This window comes from Apium graveolens, chromosome 3, assembly GCF_009905375.1.
Source record: "Apium graveolens cultivar Ventura chromosome 3, ASM990537v1, whole genome shotgun sequence".
Taxonomy (NCBI): domain Eukaryota; kingdom Viridiplantae; phylum Streptophyta; class Magnoliopsida; order Apiales; family Apiaceae; genus Apium; species Apium graveolens.
The window spans coordinates 17,098,286-17,117,339 of record NC_133649.1 but is presented as its reverse complement, the minus strand read 5'-3'; the positions used below and the strand labels follow the sequence as shown (position 1 = coordinate 17,117,339).

General features: G+C 33.0%; 1 protein-coding gene across 1 annotated transcript; it reads left to right on the top strand.

Annotated features, from left to right (window-relative positions):
• The first annotated feature begins 8,985 nt into the window (after positions 1-8,985).
• LOC141711845 (cytochrome P450 94C1-like) lies at positions 8,986-11,087 on the top strand. The gene has a single exon (XM_074514530.1). The coding sequence runs from the start codon at positions 9,091-9,093 to the stop codon at positions 10,591-10,593; it is 1,503 nt and encodes a 500-aa protein (XP_074370631.1). The 5' UTR covers positions 8,986-9,090; the 3' UTR covers positions 10,594-11,087.
• Positions 11,088-19,054: the final 7,967 nt, after the last annotated feature.

Below are 19,054 nucleotides of genomic sequence, written 5' to 3'. Positions count from 1 at the left end.
AATCATTCAAATCAAGGGAAAATCTGATGGAATTGATTTGATTCAGCTAGCAGCAGCTGAAATACAAATGAAAGAACAATGGAGGAGAATTGATGAAAGGTTGCAATTGGTGTTTGGTTCTACACAAAACAAATCAACATCTGTGAAATTTAGCACAAAGATTGAACCAATCAACATGGAGCTCATGCCAGTAGGGAGTCTTAAGGATGGAGAAGCTTCTTCCAAAGAGCTACAAGCTATAATCCTCAAGCCCAATGAAAGATCCAATAAGGACTCAACAAAGAATCCTTTAAAAGAAGTGGACTTTCCTCCTTCAAAAGATGATGAGAACAAGATCTTAGGCAGGAGTATTGCCTATCTCAAAAAGTCCATGGATGAGGCTGTAAGGAGAAATAGAGCTATTATCATTAGAGAGGGAAAGAGCATATGTGTGATGCAAGGACATCCCAAATTCTCAATAGCTAAGAAAGAAGAAGCCAAGCAATTAAAGGCTGACAAAAGAGCACAAGCAAAGCTTGAAAAACAGCTAAAGTCAAGCCAAGTTGAAGAAATGAAAGGAATTGAAGTCAGGGGTGAAGAAAAGATTGCTAACTTAGATGAGGTTCTTGGGAGCATATTTGGTGAAAATATGGAGGAAAGAGAGGAATGGCAGAAGGGAAACAGAAGAAAGGCCAAGGCACACAGAAGGAGTGAAGATAACCCTGAAGATACCAAATCTACATCTAAACCACTACCTTCCATACCTGAACCTTTTGTTACTGATCCCTCTATAAATATCCATGGTGAACCAATCATTCCAAAAGAGGAACCTATTGATTGGGACAACATCACATTGCCTACCTTTCTAACCACTCTTCCACCACCAAAGAAACAGAAAAGAAAACCAAAATCTACACCTCCCACAACCTCTAAGAAATTCACTCAAAAACAAAAACCTAAACCTAAGTCACCCATTTCTAAAGATGATTATGTTCACATCTGTGACATAAAAGAAATTTCAGACATTGAACTCTATCTGGATGAGCTGGAGGATGTAAGGGGAATAGCTGCCTACAGACAGTTACCAGAAAGATTAGTGTTCAGATATAAAGGAGCTGGGGAAAGAACATGGCCTCTCCACAGGATTCTAAATGAAGGCTACTCTACCTTGATCAGAGTCTTTTCAGCCATCAAAAAGGATTCTGGCTTTACCAGAACAGCCAAGACTGAAATTCTCAACAAGATTGCCAACATAAGGAAGACTTGGAGGGAACCAAATGCTTTGCCCAGAACCTTACTCATACAAGAAAGGGGAACTAAAATTCACAAATCACCTCATTGGTTGATGGAATTTAGAGATGACAGAGGAGTCAGAAGATTTTTCAGACTTGAAGACCAACTCAAGATTGCCAGCAATGAAACTCTCAAGGAAATGCAATCTAAGTTGGATATCAGTGATGAAGATGAAGCTGAATTCTTCAGAAAACTCCAACTCCAAATTGAGGGAAATGACAAAGGGCTAGGAAAGAAAACCAGGGAACAAAGAAGAAAATGATGTTTTGCTCAGGCTAGAGGAGCACCCTTGGAAATACTGTAAATCTTCAATTACCTCCTAGTACATACACTTTTGCAGCACTTTTTATATTTCTACTTAGTTTCAATTCAAATATTTGTTAAGTGTTTTGTTATCATCAAGTTAACTCTGAATTTATGCCTACAGTTCTTATAGACATAAATAGGGGGAGATTGTTAGGAATATATGTGCATTAGTTTGATGATATGTTTAACAAAACACTTAAGTAGAAATTTAGTGTCTGTAGCCTCAACGGATAAGACCACTTTGGCTATCCGTTGATGGTGTAGCTTTACTTAGAAATAAGTCTAGTATTGTAGCATATTTCAGTCTCTGTATTTAAAATTGTAATTCTTAGAAGTTGAGAGAAACTATGAGTCATGTTGACTACTAGATGATATGCAGATAGGAAGGCCAATTGTAAATATTTCATGCCTTGTAATTTTGTATAAATGAAGTGGTATCAACGGATGACTTAAAAGACCTTCAACGGATGAGAAGCTAAGCTTCAACGGATGTCTCTAAAGCTTCAACGGATAACATCCTTCAACGGATGAGAGCATCAACGGATGAAAGCTTCAACGGATAACATCCTTCAACGGATGAGAGCATCAACGGATGAAAGCTTCAACGGATAACATCCTTCAACGGATGAAGTCATCAACGGATGAAAGCTTCAACGGATGTTCTGCTAATCAGCCGTTGATAAGTGGTAGTTGTACCTACAAGCAGAGGCACGTGGGTTGACAGAGAAAACTGAGATGTGGTAGCCGAATTTCAGGATCAACAGAAAAAGCAGCCGTTCTTCTTTTGTACAAAAGTTGCAATAGTCAACAAAGTACTTGAGTGAACAGGAAAAGAAGCAAGTGAAGAACTTATTTTACTATTGTAATTTTATATTGTTTTTCACTTGTACACTTGGTAATATATATGAACCAAGAAGAAGCTAGTAATTAGAGAGATTTTTCCAGAGCTGTTAAGAAATATCTTGAGAGAAAATTCATCTAGTTTGTACTAGGATGCAGCTGTGATCAACATTGTTGAACACAGATTTTCTAATATACCATCTCTGGTGGAACAACAAATCCACCAGAAAAGTTTTTAAGGTCTGTTGTGTTCTTTACATTTGTGCTTGAATATATATCTGTCTGTATTAGCTTAAAGCAATTCACACACTTGTTCTTCTTGAACACACAACTTTATAAACTGCTCAAAACTTGAAAAAGTTTTGAGATTTACATTCAACCCCCCTTCTGTAAATCTCATTGTTAGTCTTCTAGGAATAACAAGTTGATTATTTATTAAGATTGGGTGTTGTTAAGGGAAATGGAACTCGTGACAACCCGGATCCCCGACCCCGGATTTGGGGGTGTTACATACAAGGTATTGTAAGATATATAATTAGTTCCTATTATTTGAGCAATTATGTTTTAGTATTTGGTATGTGGTGTATATGTATTTGTGGAGTAGTATCGTATTTGTGTTGTTTAGTATCTGGGAGATCAACAATCAATGGATTACAAGGAATGAGGCTTACAGCTCAAGTATCAAATGATATGACCAGGATTCAAGGTTAAACAGCTCAAATATCACATGCTAACATTGGGTATAACTCAGGTTTATTTAATGCAGTTGCAATATAAAACGTGAACATCAGGGTATACTTGTAATATATCTCAAGAAGGTTTAAGAACACTTGGCTTATCACAAATGATTTCCAACTTCACTTGCACTCGTCTAACGGTTCTACTCAACAATCACTTGTTTTCTTTTTCTACCCCTCGGTTCTATTTACTGATCACTTGCTTTCTTTTTCTACGTCTCGTCTCCTCTACTAAGCATCACAAGTATCTATCAATACTCACTCTCATATTATTCTAATCGTCACATACACGTCATAAGCTTTTATCTACCATTCGTTTCAACCAAATCCTATTTACGGATTGAAAGTTATGACTAAAACAGTCAAATCATAAACACATAGGCATATAACACATTAATCAGATAGCACATAACACATAACACACAAGATATTCGATAAAAATAATTTTTCAAAGAAGAATTGGAGTTAAAATGATTTTTCTGAAATTTATTACGAATTTTTGAACATTTTTCAAAATTTAAATGGGTATCAGAATTATTTTATAAATAAATATCAAGGTTTAAGTACTCGAGTCTGACTTTAAAATTATTTAATAATAATTATCGAGTCTCAAACATAATTTAGAAAATATTTTAAAGCCCAAAATATTTTTCAGGATTTTTAAATCAAAAGAAAGAACTAAATCTAATTACATAATTAATTAAAATTAATTAATAACTAATTAAATTAATTAATCAATTAATATTTGAATTATTTGACTAATTAAATAATTAATTATTAACTAAAATTAATTAATTAAATAATTCAGATTTATTTTTAAATAAAAATAACTTTCGGAATTAAAATAATGATTTTTGAAATTAAAAATGATTTTTTGAAATTAAAATTAGAATTTTTTAAATTATTTTAAAAAGAAAATTGCATTAAAAGATTTTTGAACTGAAATTAAGCAAACAGAATATCAAAAACGGGTTGCAGGCGGGTCGAGAACCGGGTCGCGAAGAACAGTTTCGACTCGCCGCCCTTTCCCTAGATTCCAGCGAATAGCCGGTTTCCGGCCAACTAAAATCACGGCTAAAACTGAATCGTTTGGCTTGATTCTAGTGTGCTTTTCATTCCAATTTCTTCCCGGAATTCAAATGAAGTAACAAACAACGCGAATGATGCCTCGAACTCAAAGTCCAACAAAAATTATAAAAAAACGGCGAACTCGATTTTCTTCTGATTAGCACAAACCAGGAATCCTCTGTACTTTAAACTACCGTCCATCGATCCCCTTTTAAATGCTCTATAAACCGGTAACAATCAATTCAACTGATAACCCTTGAATAAAAAACGTCTAAATTCCAATTAAGAACATTCATACTATATAAACCTCAATTTCATAAATTCGAGAATCAATCTCAATTTTAAACATGTTATTGGATTAAGAATTCAACATACAATATACCAAATTGACCAGAATTCAATTATCTACAATATACAATCATCAAATCACATAAACAACTTCAAAATCAAAAAGTCTCAATTTAACCTTAATTTAATTCGAATTTAAATAAATAATTCTAAAATAACCTATTGATTCTGCAGGTATACGGATTATGAAACATGATTCTACTCGTCACGAGCTTCGATTCGACTACTTGCACGCCCAAATCAAAGTTCGATAACGCCTTCGAATCCTCGTTTGATTATGAAAAACACAAAAAAATCTAGGGTTTTTCTCTGGAAATTATATATTTTTACTGTTTGATTATGATTATATGTACAAAATAAAATACGGTAAGGGCTATTTATATTTACGGAATATTGGTATCCCATTGGATCATATCGGATATAAAATAGAATACTTAATCATTAATTATTAACAAAACTAATCCAATTTGGTACCGGTTTTGGAATAATTATCAAAACCAGGTTTTTTATAAATACGGTGTTGGTCTCAGCATTTTGGTTACACGAATTACGAGAAGATAATATAATAGTTTAATCAAAACATCATGTTTCTCGAAAATACGGGTTTTATTGATTTATCGAAACGAATATTGTATCGAAAATTTTACGTCGGGACCCGCACGGGTAAAACCGTACTCCGGGTCGAAAAAGTCAAAAATGGAAAATGCTCGGAATATTCAAATTAGGTCAGAAAGGATTTTTCCCGAGACTTTCGGGTTGTAAAAATATAAAAACGATTGAAGTTGGACGATTCCCGCTTATACAAAATAATTTATAATTACTCGGAAAAATAATTTATTAAATCCATATATCCTTTATAAATTATTGAACAACATATAAATTAATAGAAAAATATCAAAATTATCTATACTTTATTTTGAACATATAAAAATTAAAATACTCAAATTTTACCACATATAAACATCCAAACACATATACCAATTAACAAATAATTCACCAAAATTCACGTAATAATCACATAATAATTATTTATTGACAAAAATAATTACACGATATATGCCGGATATTACAATATGCATCCCTTAGGTTTCTATACTGTTACATAACCAGCCCTTAGCCAATTTTCTGTCAATTTTGACCGTTAAGTAACGATTCATTAGGGGTAAAACGAAAATAACACATATAAAATATATAAATAAAACATTAAAAAAATTAAAAAACTTGAAAATAAAGAAAAATGTAATGATTTTTTTTAATAAAAATTGAATCACGTGTTAAACCGATTTAAGTCCTTTTAAAAAAAATCTTTTTAGTTTTTCTATTTTAATTATTTCATTTTTAAAATATTAAAGTTAAATGATATTTATTGATATATTTATAATTATTACGCACAATATAAAAATTTATATAAATATATATATTCGCACTACAAAAAAATTAACTATATTTATTAATTTTTTATTTTGTAGTTTCTTTGAATTTTAATATATTTTTTAAATATTTTATACGTAATATCTCCATTTTACCCCTAATTAACCGTTACTTAACAATCAAAATTAACAAAAAATAATCTAATGGTGATCATTGTAAAAATATGTAAACTTAAGAGATGCAAATTGCATATAATTAAAGTTCTTTGACACAATCCCCTTATGCTGAAAATGCGGAGTGAAATTAACTTTTTTTTACATTTTAGAATTTTCAATCTTGTTTTGAGATTCGCAGTTTACCCACTCTCTCGTGTATTCTTGAAAAGAGCAACGGATTTTTTAATTTTTGCTAGGCAAGTCGCCCAAAAGCTCTTGGATTGCGATCAGACAAGTTCATGCATCTGAAAATTTGAGTCTGTGCACTAATGTAGAGGAGAAAAAAAAATAGTACAGTACTGCCATTCCTTACCCAACCTAGTTACTTTATTGCGTTATAAAACACATGAACCATACGAATCTTGTAAATCGTAGTCACCGATAGGAGAGAAATGTTTTCAGTGCTAAAAGGGTTATGGGATTTGATTATCACCTCTTGCAGCTCCTCTGTAATTAAAAAACATATTAGTAAAACGATAAAAAGAATATGGAAAGTTAGTCAGCATGTTCATTGTTCGTCTAGTTGCCCCTCGAGTCTTGGGACACACTCGAGCTTATCATGGAAAGTAAGAGAGACGACCAAAAAGTCTGTATACAATTTCTATCATAAGCATATTCGAAGATTACAGAAAGGGCCGGCTAAAGTTGACCACCCTTCTTTTTGTATAATACCCTGTGCAGTGTACCCAGAATGACGCATGTGTCGAGATTCTTAAATTTACACACCACCCAGTTTATCTTTAATGATTTTGCTGAATCTCTCTTTGCCGTAAATTATAGATCTTGGTCATTTTTACATGACGGGCGGTCATCGGGGATGAACAGTATTTACGTTTAGGATAACTTATATTATGAGCACCAAAATTTTCAACTTTTTTAAATAAATTTACATTAAATTACAAGATTTATATATTAGTGTCCCATAAACCCATTATAGCTAACGTTCCGTGAATCTCTAAAGCTAGCCCGGACTATAAAATATGTAGAGGCTTAAAAACTACTATGACTTTTTAAGATTAAAATAAGTAGTCGAGATCATTCTGTGACTGTAGGACACAGCTTATCAGAAAAATAGATTACTATAATTTACAATTATAGGAATAGTTGTTGAGTAGTGCTTGTCAATTGAACATAAATATCAGTAATGGATAGATAAGGATTGTCATAGTATGACTTACGAGCCGTGAACGAGTACCTGTCTCAAACTCCCCAAAGCAAATTTTTGGTACAGACATGGATAAAGCATCGTCTCATTTCACAAAACTCGTGTGAGATTTTGAGATTTTTAGTCAAAAGTTGACATCACTACAGCTTAACCGGCTAAATGAAAATGAAGATAAAAATGATCATCTAGAAGAGCATGTCTCGACCAATTGCATAGCTTTTGATTGTGCTTTTTTGGCAATAATGTGGAAAGTTATAATGATATCATTTGACTTATGTATTATGACGTCATAATCTTAGGGGCATATTTTATATATTACATTTTGTCCTTGCAATTTAGTGACCGGAAGAACTATGCTTTCACTATAATATTGACATCAAAATTCTTTATTTAACGAAATTTAACAGACAAAATTATTTACCCGGTAATATAATTTGCACTTCACTAACAATTAGTGAGATACAAAAAAACTCTATTTGAATTATTTACAGGACGGAATCAAGGATTTAGCTTATTAGGAGAGCCTAATAATATGTACGTTTGGACTTTCATTTTGCCCGGTTCATTAAGCTAGAAAGCTTGATCCGACATTATTAGACTGTCTGGATATTACGAGAATTGATATTATTAAGAGAGCCTATAATATTATAGAGTATTGAATTAAATTATTTTATATTTTTTAAATTTTATATTAATTTTTTTATGAATTTAAATAATTGACAAAAATGAGGACTCATTCCGGTTCTCCTAGGTCTGTCCCTGATAAAGTGATAATGTATATTTTTTTTTTAAAAAACCACAGAATTGGCGCAAATCTTGTGCGGGATAGAATATATAATAGAGACACACAAATTATTTTACGTGCGGCAGGTATTGCGCCTTTCTCTCGATATATATATGTATGTATGTAAAATATTTACATAGATCTCAATCTCATGTGGCTATTGACAAACACAAAGAACAAACACACGTGTTTCGGGTGAGGAGGAACCTTAATTTAGTCGCATAAATTTGAAATAAAAGGAAAAGTAAGCTGCAGCTTCTAAGTTCTAACCAACTGATTTTTGTTCCCCACCCATTGTTTAAACATGTGTGCAGTATTCCTTTCCTACTCTACTTTCTTATTCAATTTGTTAAAGAACCGCAACTAATACTAATTATGCTTCTTAATCACTACTTTATACTCTTGTTAAAAAAGAACAGGATATACAATACAGTTTGACATATGCAGCGTTTTAGAATCTAACCCGTGCTTAACACAACAATTAAAATACTTAGCATGCTTTTCTCTTTGACTTTATTGAACCTACCCAATAACTTTAAAAATAATGTTAGATGCACAAAAAATAATACAAAAAATTGTTATAAAATGATGTGTCATGACTTATGTGATATTATAAAATAATTTTATTAGTTATTTTGATGTAATTGCAGGGGTCATTTTTAATTAACCAATAAAAATTAGACAAGTGGCATTTTGTTACTATATAAATAAACAAATGACATGATTCAATTTTTTCCACAAGGAATAGGCATGAATACGAGAAACATGATTATTTTATGATAATCACTTTTTATTATTTTAGTTTATTAAATGATACGAAAACGTGCTATAAAATGCCAAAATGGTAAGCATAACTTGTATGATGATGATAACAGAAAAAGAGGAGTATAAAACAAGCATTGCCTCACTTCTCTTGTCTCCCCCACATTGCTCTTTTTCCTTCACAACATAATTAATTATCTAATAGTGTATTTTTTTCAATCTATGGAGTTTGAAGCTTCCTGGTTGTTGCAGTTCCTTCATAGCCCCTTATGTTTCCTGATATTTCCTGTTATCATATTTTTTCTGTCATGTTTTTACTTGGTCAAACCAAGAGTTTATTGCAAGTGTGATATTTGTCACACTTATGTAACTTCAAGTTGGAGACTCCAGTTCCATAATCTATGTGACTGGTACACTCATCTCCTCCGAAACTCCCCTACTAAAACCATACACATACATGTTCTTAGTAACACCGTCACCGCGAACCCGGATAACGTCGAGTATATGCTCAAAACGAGATTTGATAATTTCCCGAAAGGAAAATCTTTTTCGACAATCTTGGGTGATTTGTTGGGTCGGGGTATATTTAACGTGGATGGTGAGTCATGGAGGTTCCAAAGAAAAATAGCTAGCTTAGAGCTTGGTAGGACCTCAATAAGATCCTATGCTTTTGAAGTTGCGAATGATGAAATTCAGACTCGTCTTGTACCCCTTTTATCGTCGTTTGTTGGGAAGGAAATGAATGATGGTTCTGTAGATTTACAAGATGTTTTTCGCAGATTTTCATTTGATAATATTTGTAGATTTTCATTTGGGCTGGACCCCAAGTGCCTAGAGTTGTCTTTTCCTGTATCCGAATATGGTGCCTCGTTGGATCTCGCGTCAAGGTTGTCAGCTGAAAGAGCCTTGGCTGCTTCACCTTTGGTTTGGAAGATCAAAAGGTTGTTGAGCATAGGTAGTGAGAAGAAGCTTAGAAATTGCATTAAAATGATCAATAAGTTGGCCCAAGAAGTAATTCAGCATAAACGGAAAAAAGGCTTTTCAAGTGATCAAGATTTGCTGTCAAGATTCATGGGTACCATAGATGATGATACATACCTTAGAGATGTTGTAGTAAGTTTCGTTTTAGCTGGTCGTGACACGGTTTCTTCAGCTCTAACTAGCTTGTTTTGGCTACTGGCTAACCATCCATCAGTAGTTTCAGCTATTAGAGATGAAGCGGACCGAGTCATCGGAAAGAATCAAGAACCAATCAAAAACATCGAACAAATAAGTGAACTCCCTTACCTGCAAGCCACAGTGCATGAAAGTATGAGGCTATTTCCGCCCGTGCAACATGATTCCAAATTTTGCTTAAATGACGACGTTTTGCCGGATAAAACGTTTGTAAAGAGGGGAACAAGGGTTACGTATCATCCGTATGCCATGGGTCGGATGGCTGAAATATGGGGACCTGATTGCTTGGAGTTCAAGCCAGAGAGGTGGTTAAAAGATGGTGTTTTCTTTCAAGTGAACCCTTACAAGTACCCTGTGTTTCAAGCGGGGCTTAGGGTGTGCTTGGGAAAAGAGATGGCACTCATGGAGCTAAAAAGTGTGGTCTTGTCACTAGTGAGGCGATTTCATTTAGACTTGGCTGTGCCATCTCATGAAATGACGCCCCGGTTTTCTCCAGGCCTCACTGCAGCTTTTAGTGGCGGATTACCAGTTTTGGTTCGAAAAATATAGAAGTCCTGAACCGGCCGCAATTGCATTATACAGCAGTAGAAGCAATCAGCGACATTATCCGATGTAGCATATGTCAGCAGCTGCTAGATGTGTACGTTAACAAAACACGGTCATATTGAAGATATGAACCAAGCAAATGTGGCCTAGTTGAGCCTTTCAATTAAGTTGCAGCTGGATTAAGATATTTCTGAGACGGTTTGATCAGTTTTAGGAATTGATCGTGCTTGTATGTAAATATTTGGGTAATTAACAAGATGTCTGGAAGACTGGATCTGTGCATGTGCATCTCTGTGATTATTGAATCTTATGATTAGTTTAGCCTTGCTACGAGATTTACTACAGGTCGGAGAAACGTTCTAATTAAGAACAAGGATGTTTCATGTTTGTATAATAGTTGCTAATGCTAGCTTATGTTTGGTACATTTATGCAGATCTCAGCATAATTTGTAGTCATGAATTACCAAAGATCTAAATATGCTTTCCTCTTTCATTTATCTACTAGTTGCACTTAGTAGTTTTTCAAAATAAAAGTAAATATATGTTATTTTACTTAATTTAACGTAACTTAATAAATTTTTAATATAATTTATAAATAAATAAAGTTTACAGAGAATATAAGTCAATTCGTGTTAGTAATTTACTTAGTATTTTGCAAAGAAAATAAAATTTATAAAGAATGGAAGTCGATTTGTGTTAAAACAAAGTTTATAGAGAATATAATTCAACTTATATCAGATAAGTGTCAAAATTGGGTACTTCGCTACTTTAGTATTTTTAGCACCAAATTATACATGGTTTCGCTTATTAATAAAGAACTAGTTGGTAACCAGTGCGAAGGACGGGTCTGAAATTAAAAATAATAGTATTACATTATTATTTGCATAAAACTAAAACTCATAATTCGTGCAAAACACGGATCTAAATATAATATATAAAATACTTTTAAAATATGTAGTTAAAAAATCGAAATTAAGTGTAACTCTAAAATTTCACCGTATAGTTTTAGTTATGCATGCACCACATTATTTACTTATATAAATCTGACATGTTAACTTACTAATACGATGATTTTAAAGTAAACCGACGCTTGGATGTTCAGCAACAAATTAAAATTTAAGAAAAATAAAATTTATAGAGAGTAAAAGTTAATTTTTGTCGGTTGAGTTTTTATTACATAAAATTTTAAAAATAGTTGTATAATTTTATAGTGAGTACCAAGATTTGGGACCTAAACATGGTTTCGCTTATTAGTATAGATAGTTGATAACCCGTGTGAAACACGGGACCGAGACTAAAAATATCGAATTAATATTTGTAGAGAATTATTCATAATTCATGCGAAACATGAATTAAAATTAATATATTAATATCAAATATTAAATTGATACTTACAAAAAATAGTTATGTAGTTAAGAAGAATCGAATCAGTTATGAAATTTTCCATTATAATTCTAGTTTTGCATTGTTTTACTTGATATAAAAAAAGCTAACATATTAATTTTATTTTTGTGAAACGAATTGTATTTTTATCTTATGAACCAAATATTTGTTCTTTAGATAATTTAATATTAATTAATATAATTTGATAATTAACTTATAATTAACCTTTTCAATATAGTTTATTTAATATTACTTAATTATCGATAAAAAATAATTTACAAATTAAAAGTAAATAGATGTTATTAAACTTAATTTAATAATACTAAATATAATCTAAATACGGGCCATAAAATTGTTACTGTTAAAATATGTTTTTTTTAATTTAAAGTATATAAACGTTGTGATGGACAGTAACAAATACGATCGTTAAATCAATAACTTTCAGTTTATAAGTTAATAAATGTTACTAAAGTCATTTTCTATTTTTTATTATTTTTAAAATAATACTGCAGAAAATAAAGTTTACAAAAAATAGAAGTCAATTCGTGTTAATAGTTTATTTTGTAGTTAGTAGTTTTTCAAAATAAAAGTAAATATATGTTATTTTACTTATTTAACGTAACTTAATAAATTTTTAATATAATTTATTAATAAATAAAGTTTACAAAGAATATAAGTCAATTCGTGTTAGTAGTTTATAGTTTTCTAAAATTAAATATAAATATAAGTTATTTTACTTAATTTAACGTAACTTAATAAATTTTTAATATAATTTACAAATCGTTTAAAAATTATTTTTATTTTATAAATTAAAAAGATAATTGGATGAACACTAACTATTATAATGAATAGAACTCGTGTTAAAAAAAATGTGGATAAAGAATAGAAGTCAACTTATGTAGATAAGTATCAAAATATAGTACTTTTGATATTTTTATATTTTTAACACCAAATTATACATTATTTCACTTATTAATAAAGAGTATAGATATAAATTCTTACGTTGTTACCACAAATATCTTCGAATAAATGTATACAGAAAGAAACCAACAAGTGATTGAACTCGGTACATGCATGATGCATCAGCTGTATTTAGCTCCCGATTCGAGATGGTTCGCATGTGTGCTGTAGCAGTTGGCCTGTCAAAGGGTGGGGGGCTTCTCGACTCATTTACCAACTATAGAAATCTGTATTTTATTCATGTGCGCTTTAAGTTTGTTGAGGAATTTAAGTCAGACTGGTCTTAAATCTTAGAGGAGCACTATGCTGTTTATAAAAATTGGATCCATTTTTTTAAATTATTATTGAAATTAAAAATATGTTTCTAATACTTTTATACGATAATAAATATTTTCGGTTGGATAGTATGACAATATTCACGTATAACACCTTCAAGGCTTCGACAATTTAACAAATTTACAGTTTAAGACTCGACTCCAAAACTACATGCAATAACTTCGGTCAAATCCTAAGTTCTTTTAGAAAGTCGGACAAATTCGGTTTTAGTTTTTGCACCTTTTGACAACATGACGAGTCAGACTTTCAAGAAGAGTTTAATATATAATAATATATTAAATGCTTCTCGAAAAGTAGTAAATATCACGAGAGAGCACGGTTTAGTTCGGTTCGATTTTTTGATAAAATCAAAATCAAAATCGAAGATTTCCGATTTTAAAAATTGAAAACTACAACCGCAACCGATTATCAGTTTCGGTTTCAAAAGTTCTGGTTCGATTGTAATAAAATTAGGTGCTGTATGTAACCATTCATGAGGACCCGACACAGAATAGGCAGCCTGAGCTAAGCTATTGGTTGTACTATTCGCAGATCGGTTAACAAAGACAATTAACACTTCATCAAAGTGTTTAATTAACTCTCTACAATCTTCCACCAGGGTATCAAATATTGATTTGCCATTATTAGATATAATTGATGATATCAGGATATAAACTATCAGAGTTTATGATCAGTATTTACTGGAGGTGACGTCATCAGTACTTGTCTATCAGTACTTGATGATCATCAGTTGATATCGTCAGGATTTGATCATTTCAGTAGATATTCTACAAGGAAAAGGATTGCAAAATTTAAGGCGGTGAAAGACTTTATTCAGAAGTAATCATACGTGGATATGAATTAGGTTTTCTTATTATAATAAAATAGGATTCCTTATTGATTGTGTAACTGTGCACTATATAAGCACATATTAGTTTTACTCAATAAGAGTTGTGTTAACAGATTGATATATCTTTTGTGTAACCTAACAGCTCTCAAGGATAATTGTTCATCCTTTGAGAGAGTACTTGTGTAACAAATTTTTATCAGATTAATATAAAAACTGTTGATTCTGTTAAAACTTTGTCGAATTGATTGCATAAACTGTATTCACCCCCCCCCCCCTACAGTTGATTATGGACCTAACAATTGGTATCAGAGCTTGTTGTTGATATACAAACAATTTAAAGATCTGAAAATCAATCTTCAATGGCAGACAAAGAAGAACAACAGAATCCACCACCACCCTCAGCCGCACCAGAAAATTAATCTATAAGTAATAATACGAGCATATATGAGGCTATCAAGGTTCCAATTCTGAAGATTCATGAATATCCAATCTGGTAGGTCAAAATGGTCATGTGCTTGGAAGCTACAGATCCTGAATATCTTAGCAGGATTTATGATGGTCCTCACAGACCAATGAAGGTAGCTGTCGATGTTGCAGGTGAAAAAGAAAAGATGGTTGATAAAGATAAGAAGGAATATACTCCTGAAAATTATCGTCAATCATGAAGGATGCAAAAGTAAGACATATTCTTCACAGCAGCCTTGATAGTGTTTTGTCCAATTGGGTTATGTCCAATATTATTACAACTTGAATGAAAATATTTCACTTAATATACTGATAAGTGGCATTTTATACCACTTAGAACGTCTTATAATGACTTGAATTGATGTCTTGAAATCAAGTATTTTGTGTATTTTATGCGTTTTTCTAGTATTTGTGCATTTTATGGTATTAATTGTATTTCGGGAGAGATTTCGTCAATAATAAACCTTGGCATGTGTTTAGCATTGCAAGTGGCAAGATAGGAGCAGATTGCAGCGAAGAAACGGAAGAAAAATAGATCAGTTTCCAGTAAGGGGCAGAGCGCCCGCTCAGGAATGCTGAGCGGCCGCGCAGGGTCGGATTTTCAGAATTAATATTTTAGACTCCTATTTCTGTTTGACTTTCAACTTCTGAGTTAGCTGGGCTTTATGGGACTCCTATATAAGTAGATTTCAGAGACTTTCACAAAGGTTGGATCGTAGTATTAATCGAAGAGCGAGGAGATAAGGAAGAAGACCGTTTTAGCACACCGCAACGAAGAGGAAGCATATTTTCTTGTGATTCTTTTATTCGTTATAACGTTGGATGCTAGTTTTCTTTACTTTGAACCTATTTACTCTTGTGACGTACTCTGGTTTAATATAAGTAGTTTTAGTTATTATTCTCGTGTGTTATTATCATGTTTTCATATGAATCCATGATGACGATGAGTGCTATCATGGGCTAATCGTGATCACGGGGTCGTAACGGATTTACTATGGAATTCTTTAGTTAGTTGTTTAATACCTTAGTGTGTGATGATTGTATGATATCTAGTATTGGTTGTGCGTATTCGTCTTATGTGCGTCGCGAACATATAAGATAGGGTGTTAATCTCTTGTGAAGCGACGGTGGATCTTGAGATTTAGAACTTTCCATGATAGCATAGGTTCATGTAAGAGTATGCATGATTAGTGGGTAACTCTAACCGTTTTATTCGCCCTGTGTAATCAAAAGGAATAACTTTGCTTAAATCGTCATGTTGTCAATTTCTGTAGACATATAGGGACTCAACATAATTGATTCCTATTCAACTTCTATCTTAATTGTGGATGCTTGGTAGAATGGTATTAGTACAATGAAAGTTGCCTTTTATCAGTTTCGTGTTATTCGATTAATATCATCACTGTTGCATGCTAAGGGTAATAACAATAGTTATTGAAGGAAGTAGTAATGAAGTTGTGATCTCATGAGTGTTTTAATATTGTTAATTCAAGTGTTAATTAAGTGTTTAATTCTAGTAGTTAATTGTAGTTAATAATTAGTTAACCAAATCTAAGTGTTATTGTCTTAACATTGAGAAGTAGTCATACATTGGTGAGTGAGTTTAATTGAACATAATTAGTCTGAGTCTCTGTGGGAACGAACTAGAAAGTATTCTATATTACTTGCGAACGCGTATACTTGCGTGTGTGTTAGGGCGAAATCACGCACTAATATTCACGCAAGTATACGCGTTCGCAAGTAATATAGAATACTTTCAAGTTCGTTCCCTCAGAGACTCAGACTAAGTTATTGTCTAATTAAACTCACTCACCAATGTATGATTACTTCTCAATGTTAAGATAACACTTAAAATTATTGATTAAATATTAACTATAATTAACTACTTACTTAACCACTTAACTAACACTTCAATTTATCAATAATAAAACACTCATGAGATCACAACTTCATTATTACTTCCTTCTATAGTCATTGTTATTACCTTTAGCATGTGACAGTGATGATATTAATCGAATAACACGAAACTGATAAAAGCCAACTTTCATTGTACTAATACCATTCTACCAAGCATCCACAATTAAGATAGAAGTTGAATAGTCATCAATTATGTTGAGTTCCTATATGTCTACAGAAATTGACAACACAACGATTTAAGCACAAGTTATTCCTTTTGATTACATAAGGCAAATAAAACTGTTAGAGTTACCCACTAATCATGCACAACGTACATGAACCTATGCTAGCATGGAAAGTTCTAAATCTCAAGATCCACCGTCGCTTCACAAGAGATTAACACCCTATCTTATATGTTCGCGACGCACATAAGACGAATACGCACAACCAATACTAGATATCATGCAATCATCACACACTAAAGTATTACACAATTAACTAAAGAATTTCATAATAAATCCGTTGCAACCCCATGATCACGATTAGCCCATAATAGAACTTATCGCCATCATGGGTTCATATGAAATCATGATAAACGACACAAGAAAATAATAACTAAACTAATTATATTAAAACAAAGTACGTCACAAGAGTAAATAAGTCAAAGCAAGAAAACTAGCATCCAACGTTACAACGAAACAAGAATCACAAGAATATATGCTTCCTCTTCGTTGCGGTGTGCTAAATCGGTCTCCTTCCTTATCTCCTTCGCTTCTTGCGCAAAACACAATCTAAAACATAATCTCTTTCATATTCTCTATGAAAACGTCTCAAATCTACTTATATAATAGTCCCATAAAACTCAGATTACATAGAAGTTGGAAGCCAAACAGAAGTAGAAGTCTAAAATAATTCAGTTTTTTCCCCGACCCTGCGCGGCCGCTCAGCATTTCTGCGCGGGCGCGCAAGGCTGCTGCGCGGCCGCTCAACATTGCTGCGCGGGCGCGCAGGACCCTACTGGAAAAATTCCAGGTTTGCTCCGTTTCTTTGCCGTAATCTGCCCGTTCTTTTCCTCTCGCAATGGTGAACACATGCCAAGGCTTATTCTTGATGATTCCTCCTCCGAAATGCAACTAATACCCTGAAATGCATAAACACTAGAAAAACGCATCAAATACACAAAATACTTGATTTCAAGACACCAATTTAAGCCATTTTAAGACGTTCTAAGTGGTATAAAATGCCACTTATCACACACCCAAACTTAAATCGATGCTTGTCCTCAAGCGTCACAGACTCAAAACAACTAAAAATATGCATGAATGCAATCTATATGAAAATGCAACGATCCCCCTTACTACAATTAACCAACCAAATTGTCACGTCTCAACGAATGCAGTTAGACACTAAAGATCAATAAACTCATGCAAACGGACATACAGCCAGAAACGTGGTGTGTGCAAATGCTTAACAGATATGCTTCAGAACTAGACCAATTACTATGACTAGACTATCCTCAAGGCAATCCTACGATTATACAAAGAATAAAAATTCTAGGCAAAAAGTGATATACAACACTACAAGAACTTTGGAGCTTACTACGGAATCGTGCTTTTTATTTACAACTCAAATGCTTATTTGACCGTGCAATGAGTGAGGTCCACAAAAGACTTATACAATGGTATCCATATAACGAGCGTTAGGTTAGCGGATCCCAGACTCTAAAAGCCTTAGGTCACTAGGCACAAAGTCCCCTAAGAACTTAATAACTCGAATACCAAAGAACCCACTCTTGATCAATTATGCAAATTTTTTTTTTTCTCTGAGCAAGTGCGTTTCGCTCCATCTTGCTCAACCCTAGACTACTCGCATAACATGCGAGCCGGCTACTAGCCATTTGACGCCTAGCCACAACTAGCAACAAATTCCATTTTTACTCCATTTTTTTTTCTTTTTCATGCCTTTACCACTAAGAACCTATTATCAAATTCTAAGCATAATAAATAGATTATCCTCAAAAATAATCAGATCATAACAACAATCTAGCCCTTAAGCATTCTCTAAGACTTAGTGAAAATACAAGTGCTTCTAGCATGCATATCAACCTACACAACTTAATAACACTTTAATGCTATCACTACACTCGCATCAATATCACAATTCAGTCGATAAATCATTGCAAAAGGGATCATGGTATATGCATGAGCTATATGATATGACAAACAAATAAAGCTATATAAAAAAACTATATGGCAAAAATTATGTAACTATATGAACTAACTATCATGAATATGCAGCTATATGACACACACAAAATATTCCTTAACTACCACCCCCAAACTTAAAATCTTCACTGTCCCCAGTGAAGGTAGTAGAAAGGAACACAGGGTATACCTACTCGGAGTCATCATCATCATCCCCCTCAGTGGGTGGAGTATCAGGCGGCGGGTATGCAGAGTCCTCACCAAAAACTGGCCACTAGATATCAGCTCCAAGGCCTCGAAAAGCAGTCCCTAACGCAAGGGTGAGCTCCTGAGCAAACCTGCTCTGCGTCTCATACATGGCATCCATCCGCCGTGAAAGCCTCCTATACTG